This window comes from Bombina bombina, chromosome 9 (assembly GCF_027579735.1).
Source record: "Bombina bombina isolate aBomBom1 chromosome 9, aBomBom1.pri, whole genome shotgun sequence".
Classification (NCBI taxonomy): Eukaryota; Metazoa; Chordata; class Amphibia; order Anura; family Bombinatoridae; genus Bombina; species Bombina bombina.
In genome coordinates this window covers 182,782,688-182,790,979 of record NC_069507.1, presented here as the reverse complement: position 1 = coordinate 182,790,979, position 8,292 = coordinate 182,782,688, and the positions used below count along the sequence as shown (strand labels likewise).

At 36.7% G+C, this 8,292-nt stretch overlaps 1 protein-coding gene across 1 annotated transcript in view; it reads right to left on the bottom strand.

The window, feature by feature from the left end:
- The window catches only part of LOC128640488 (clarin-3-like), a 15,305-nt gene extending 9,835 nt beyond the window's left edge, over positions 1-5,470 (bottom strand). Inside the window, exon 1 of the mRNA XM_053692966.1 lies at positions 5,348-5,470. Within this exon, the coding sequence (XP_053548941.1) occupies positions 5,348-5,470 (123 nt within the window). The remainder of the gene's footprint in view (positions 1-5,347) is intronic.
- Positions 5,471-8,292: the final 2,822 nt, after the last annotated feature.

Here is an 8,292-nt window from a genome sequence, read left to right as displayed (position 1 = left end):
ACCCGACACAGACCTGTTAGTCTTATTTTTTTACTTTATTGATGGATTGTGCTGGCATAGGGCATACTGGCGTTTCTCCTCTTGTTTTCTATCTTGTTTTCTTACATTATTAAATAACAATACTTCTTATGCTCCCTTGCACCCCTGGATACATCATTTTTTAGTTATCCTGGGTTATCCACTATATTATTATTAGATTGGGTTTGAGCTGGTGCACCCACCACATTTTTTGAATAAATATATATATACATATACATACACACTGATATACACACAAACACACCCAATAAATAATGGTATGTAATTTTATTTGTCTAAGCTCTATCAAAACCTGTGTGGATAAATATTCCTAGTAGGTAACCTGTCTGAAATAAGCAGAAATTAAGAACATTTCACTGTTTTTTCCACTGTTTTCAGCAATTAAACAGTTATAGCTGAATTTGGGTTCACAACAATTAATGGAATTAGTTGCATTGCTTAAAAAATAATAATATATAAGCAAGAGACATATTTCACTTATTATTACATTGTTTATTTTTGTGCTAGCAATACACGTAGGCCCTCATTTAATGCGCCAAGGGTGTACTATCCAAAAATGTGTACTTTATTTAATGTATCTTAGTTTCCCAGGTTTCTACAGCTGTCTGATTGCAGACATAACCCGATTAAAGTGGAAAGGCTATTTTTTTTAGACGATTTTGAAGATTGCCATGTCTGCAATTTAAACATTTCTAGTCACTTGGAAAATTAAAATATGGTACACAAAGCACACATTTGTAGAAAGTTCAACCCTTTGGCGCATCAAATGAGGGGCTACATGTATCTCTAGCACATAATTGAGGTGGCGCAACAATAATGGAATATGGTGCTTTGCATAAAAGCAACAAACCATATTCCACTTATTAAATTATCCTATTTTGTAGCAATAACATGTAGCCCCTCATTTATGCACAAGGGTGTACTTTCCAAAAAGTGTACTTTATAAATGTATCTTAATTTCTAGGTGGCTACAGCTGTCTGATTGCAGAGACAACCCAGTAAAGTTGAAAGTCTATTTTTTTTAAAGAAGATTTCAAAATTGCCATGTCTGCAACTATACAGTTCTAACCACTTGAGAAGTTAAAATTTGCTACAAAAAGTACACATTTGTAAAAAAGCACACCCTTGGCGCATCAAATGAGAAGCTACATATATTAAAATTGGAGTGCACAGCAAGTAAAGAATATGGCACTTTGCTTAAAAATATTGTTTAGTTATTTTATGCACATTGCTATTTCGTGGTGCTAGAAATACATTGTGGCCCCTCCTTTGATGCGGCTTGGTGTGTACTTTCTAGAAATATTTTAGTTTATATACCATATGCATCATCAGTGAAGGAATCAGAGTTTGGGGCAGTGGGAGTGGAATGGAGGTCCCCCAGACCTCTATCAAGGTGGGTGAGTGCTAGCGACGGCTCAGAGCCCTCATTAGAAACCTGAGTGGGAAACTTTGCGATGGCTCAGAGCTGTCGTTAGCACTCAAGGGTTAAAAAGAGGTTAAAAATTAGTTTGGAATTTTTTACCACTCATCAACATGATCAAGATTATCTTCATTCTACTGTTCTAGGTTTCACCAGGCATCATGCAGGAGAAGATTGTGCAAGTTGGAGGATGGTCAGTACTCCTAAGAGTGCCTATTGTCCCCAGCAATACCCTTTAGACTGTGGGTACAGGCAAGTCACACTGCTGTCACCAGCTCCACCGACTTTTATGAAGGCTGCTAAAAATTTGCAGATAGCTCAGGGCCTGTGCAATAATATATTTCAGACAGTTGTTTTCAGCTGATCTGGCTGACCTGCATTCTCTGGTATGGGTAGTCCCATACCATTCTAGTCATTATGCCATCATATATGGGCCCTATGAAGCCAAAGTTAGACAGCAAAAAAATAAAAATATGCACATTAAAAAAATATGTACTGGGGGGCGTGTCCAAGCAGCGGCCATGATAAGATGCAAAAGAGGCTCTACATAATTTTCTAAGAAATCCTCCAATATCTTGTTTCACACTTATCATCTCCTCAAACGGACAACCTACACCAAATGAGGGATGCCTACTGACCAGATGATATCACAAAACTATAGTTTATCTTAGCCAGAAAACTTTGCAATCTGATATAGTGGCGGATCTCAAGCAGCGGCCTAGCAGAAAAATTAGCAAACACCCCCACCCCCCCCCCCCCCCAGCACTCTAAGTTTGTTTTTTGATTGGTTGCCAACAAAAGCTGTATCATTATCTGGTGAATGGGGAGACTAACAGTACAAACAAAATGGAAGCTCTAGAGGCTGTGACAGCATGGGAGTCGAAGATGCATGATGCAATCACGCAGTTTTACCGGACAGATTGAAAGGGATCTAAGATCTGATCTTTACTCCTCACAGCTATGGATCACTATACTACCTCTCCTACAGGGTACACAGAGCAGCTTCCTTCATTAGACGCTGACTGTCACTGCTCGGAACTGCTGCCGGAGTTGAAGCCTAGAGCCACCTGACAATCTCATGCCCAGAGTTTAACTGCACCACAGCGCCCTACGGCTGGATCCAATGATCGCAAGAGAAGACAGATGCCAGCCTAACGCAACTAGAGAACCCGAGCTTGGCTATACAGAAACGAGGTAAACCTCTACATCCAAGTACTTGATGTTATCTATCTATGGATTGTTCCCACAGATCGGAGAGATAAGTACCTGGAGCAATCAACTTCGGACTGCAGCAGTTCAGGAGGCCTTCCCACACACCGAGATCCAAGGACTTTCATGTTTCTGGAGTTCCCTATATCAAAAGGTATACCTGCAGAACAATAACTTTGGAATTAAAACACTGATACTTCAGATGGGCTCCTCATCAAAAAGCATCAGAATTAGGGATTGGTTTGAACTTTATGAGAGGTATGGGTTCTCTTTCCAACATGTCTGACGTTTGATAGACATTTATTGGGAGCTACTCCTATGGGAACTGCCATAACAAAGATTTTCTTTTATATAGCTTAACCTTACCCTCTCTTTACTCTTTGTCTACTATTGTCTACCTATACATATTTACATAACCAAGCTGTGATTGTATTTGTTAACTTGTAAATAGGTTTCTTGTTGCCTTTAAAAAAAATTAAAAAAAATCTGTTAGCACAAAATGAGGCTTGATGCATTCAAAACAGTTATGGGGGTTATATCTGAAATTGTTCTTTAAGTTCTTTTTATTTGACAGATTGATCTCTCCATTTACATACTCTAATGTTTACCTATATATATGTATATACCAAGCTGTGCCTATATTGACTAGCACTTATAATGTGCTTTTATATCCTCATATTTTATTAAATAATAGTGGGGACTACAACTAACTCTGTTTTATATGTAAAATATATGCACAGATGCAGAGTTCTCTAAATGTAGGTTCACAGAATCCTCATCTTACTATACTTAACCTAGGGACAGGTTCTCATTAGTACGCAAGGTATTAAAGTTACAACTAATATAGGTCCCTAATACTGTTTTACTAAAGAGTCTCATTCAATAGTCTAACCCTACCCTCTATCAAATAGAGTTTATCTAATTCAGAGCTCCCTATGCAGACTATATACATCCATAATGTGAATATTTATATCTACCTCTGTAATATGAGTTATACCTGCATAAAATGCTGTTAATACCAGTGAGTTTAATATATACAAATTTCTACTCATGCCACACACAACAATGCTTACTCTTAAAATATATACTCTGAGTTAGAGCTATACAACTGAAGGTTTGGAATGACTCATACCCTTAGGCCATTTTCAGAGATATATCTTCACTATACTAGTATACATTTGACCCCAGCCTTATTGTCTTGACTACCTAGAATACAGCTCTTTCTATTAACAGTAAATATCCCAAACTTGCTCAGTTCTCTGCCGCGCTGCCAGCGGCCGAGGTAGGGGGGTATGCTGAGTATTGTAATTGTAAAAATAATAGAGGACTGTATAGTATTGTGTACTTGGTCAGACTTATCCAAGCTCTCAATTTATATTCCTAAACTGATATATTTCTATATGCTATACTAAAGATTTGCTATGTTATGTGATGGCCCATCCGGAGGTATATATAGAGAAGATATATGATTTCGCCCAGATGAACACTCTGGGTTATAACCAGGAATTACTCCAATACTTGTACCATGTCTAAACACTAATAGTACCCTGACTTTCAGAGTTTCAAAGACACCTACACACCTAGCTAGAGCCTGTGCTCCCTAACAAATGTAGATAGGATCAAACCATCATTTCCACACACCAAGTAAACACTGCTTAGCTCATAAACCTAACCTCCACAATAGATACAACCTGGAACGAATAGCAATCCCCATATTCTAAACAAACTTTGCTCAGATCAGCCACATTAGTCATATACGTGCATAGAATATCTCTCCCTAATAAGTTGCACTCCTATTATAAAACCAATACAGTAAATATATTTAACAGACTTCAGAGCGTCTCGTCTTTTTCCATTCTTCACAAACTTCTAAACCTGCTATAACTATCTAACTAAATTTCAACGTCCAAGAGTGACCGTATGTAACATTAGGGCTCCTCCTCTTAACCATTTAGATTACATAGGTCCATGAGTGGCCTGTTGAAGTTTAGGAGGTGCATTCATTTCCTACAAAAAAAATAAAAAATGAGGTTCCAATGTTTATGTTTAGTGTTTTGTACAATATTACTGTATTGCCCTTTTGATTATACACAGTTATGTATCCTTGTAATTCAATACTTTCTACCTGAATATAATAGCAAAACAATTATTGCTGTACCACTGAACTTTTATTTACTGTTTTATATTTGAATAAAAATAAAAATATGTTCTGCACCAAATCTACGCTCCCCCCAACCCCCCCAAAAGCGCCCTTAGACGGTCGCCTCTATTGTAGCACCAGCTCTGGATAGTAATTGGAAGGTTGTTTAAAATTGCATATTCTATCTGAAAATTAAAGTTCAATTTTGAATCTACTGTAAAAAAAAAAGCATACCTAAATATACTTGTGCAAATGTGTATATACTTGGTACATATTATATGTATAATAACATTATAAAGCTGCATTGAATTATTAATACTAAAGGTAAAAGGTTCAGTGTGTAAAACGTTAATTACCTTTGAAATATGGAAAACAACATGATTGTACATATTTTAAAGGTAACAGAAGAATACAAATATTAAAGCAGGGACATTCAACAGATTTCTTTTAAACACAACTGCTGTAAGTCTTGCCAAGGAATATGTGTCTTTTACTCTGTATATTGTTCTTTATTTCAAAGTAAAAAGAAGAATTCTTACATTATACTCTTCTCTGAAAAGTTTCCCCTCATCAGCTGATCTTATCCTGATCTCTTCTTCCAAGTTCTCCAGCGGAATAGGAAAATATTTCTTCAAAACAGTGGGAGAACTGCCCAGTAGCATCACTCGTTGTTGTTCTATCCAGAGGCAAAAGACAAAAATAGATAGTAAAAATGGAATTTGACTGCTTTTATTTAAATGTGACTGTTTATTTTAATTATGCAGACCATGATGATTATGGTGTTTGGACAATTTTTTGGACTACAACTGATACCCACCTTCAAGGTTAAAGGGTTAGGAAGCCAAAAATGTTTATTTAATAATTCAGATAGAACATGCAATTTTAAATAATTTTCCAATTTACTTCTATTATCTAATTTTGTTTTGTTCTCTTTGATAACGTTGAAAAGCATACCTAGATATTCTCAGAGCAGCAATGCACTACTGGGAGCTAGCTTCTGATTGGCGGCTGCCCATATATGCAACTTGTAATTGGCTTACCACATGTGTTTAGCTAGCTCCCAGTACTGTTTTGCTGATTATTCAACAAAGGATACCAAGAGAATGAAACACATTTTATAATAGAAGTAAATTGGAAAGTTGTTTAAAATTATATGCTCTATCTGAATCATGAAAGGAAAAATTGATTTCCATGTACATTTAAAATGACAAATCGTTTTGTAGTAAAATATGCTCAAATGTCAGAGTGCATTGCTGATCAACTAGTGATTATAGAATCTGGGCAGGTGTGCAGCTACATACATCTCAAGTCAACCATAAGAGACAGTTATCTGATGTTATGATCACCTGACTTTGCTGTACTACTGGCCTAAATCAGTGAGATACATGAAGGATGAGGTAACATTTTGTTTACTTTTGCCACTGAAAGGCAACCAATATCTCTCAAATGGCCTCATGCAGCACCCAGTTCCGCAAAAGGCGACATGAGTCATTTAACACAGGGCTTGAAAGCTGCAGGAGCAGTAACTTGTTAGATGAATCAACATTCATCTAAATATTATATCTTAGATTAAAAGTTTACGTTAGCGCATACACCAAAAAACAGTCCTATCTAAACCACTCTTATACCTTATCTCCTTCCTAGATACGTATTTATTCGGAATTGGGTTGTAAAGAAACAAAGAGGGCGCTACTCGATAGCTATAGGTTGTTAAATCTATATGAACAAACAAATTATCCAAAACGATTGGGTAGATGTTCTCTATTTTGAACTTGTGAATTAAAGAACCTTCAACCTTAAAACCAAGAGGCCAATTTATCAAGCTCCATATGGAGCTTGAAGGGCCGTGTTTTCTGGCGAGTCTTCAGACTCATCAGAAACACCAGTTATGAAGCAGCGGTCTAAAGACCGCTGCTCCATAACCCTGTCCCGCCTGCTCTGAGGCAGACAGGAATCGCTGCAATTCAACCTGATCGAATACGATCGGGTTGATTTACACCTCCCTGCTGGCGGCCCCCCGCGAGTCAGCAGCGGGCGGCATTGCACCCAGCAGCTCTCCTCATTAAGCGAGGTCTTGCGGACCTGATCCGCACGGTTTCATGAGGTCCGCAAGACCTTTCATAAATAGGCCTCCAAGTCTCAAGTATTTTTATTTCTATGTATGTTTACGTATATCAAAAACGCTTATCAAATTGTATTTCTTATTTATTATTTATTAATTTACATGAAATTATGTTCTTAGCAAAAAATAATTCAGATTAATGCTTATATGCTTCTAAAATATAAAATATAAATGAACTGTGTCGATGAATATACAAAAAGGTGTTAAAAATCGTCTACACTTATAAATCTATCTAGACTCTCTACGTATGAGATTCAAAAATATAATCAGATTAACAATAAAAGCAGAATCACAATAAAAGGCCAACAGCTATATGAAAAATTGAAAAAGCAAAATCTCCATTAAAACATATAACCTTTAAAGTATTAGTGCAAATAAGGTTTTTCTCAGGGACCTCGTTATAAGGTAAAGTATCCTGGAGCGCGCTCCCTTAAAAACAACAAGTCATTTTGAACAATTTTGTACTTTCTTAAAAGCCACTTAGAGGAGTTGAATTGTTACAGTCACTTAGAGTAGTTGAATTGTAACAGTCTTACCGTCACTTCTTATGAAATGGATACAGTCGATTACATGTGTTACTTTACCCTGAAGACTTGCAGGGAAGAACGATACTTGTATCGAGTAACAAAGTCTCCTTGCATCCACAGCTCCTGTGTTCTAGACTCTGTGTTCCGGTTTGGCGAGACCCGCCAGGGGTACAAACAGTTACGGATTTCAAAACAGGTGACGTCACCGAACTTTAAAATATTTCAGCGTGGAATTTGTAACTCCAGAAAATTCAAAGATTACACTTGCGCAAGTGAATTTATGTAGAGTAAGCCACCCTCACCGCTGTCTGTTTTATTTTTGAAGGTGGAAAATACTGCACTTAGTACAAATGTACGCAGATATCGTTCACACCTATATGGTAAAAAGACACAGATCCTCTGGGTGCTTAATATAATGTTCAATAAAGTTGATTGAGGCTTACAGCTTCTACGCGTTTCACCCTCTGCTTAAGGCTTTATCAAGATGCTGTTAGTGCCTCATTTACCTTCTTTTATACACCTTCCTTTTTCGCTATTGGTCAAATTTCTTGCGTGAAATTAAAGCGACAGTGGTGCTATTTTCATATGTATATCTCACATATATGGCTTTTTCTCCATTCATCAAATGTGTCTTTATATTGTTGCAACTCCTTTATTTGTCATATCGGATGGTTTTTTATGTATCATTCTTTTTTTTTAAATTCTCTTTATTAAAAGGAAACAAAGCATTTACAAAAATCTTTTGCATTTCTTGTTACAAAATACAGTGCATTTGGCTTGACATTATTTATATCCTGATTCAGGCTAAGCAAATAACATTGTTCATGGTAGCATG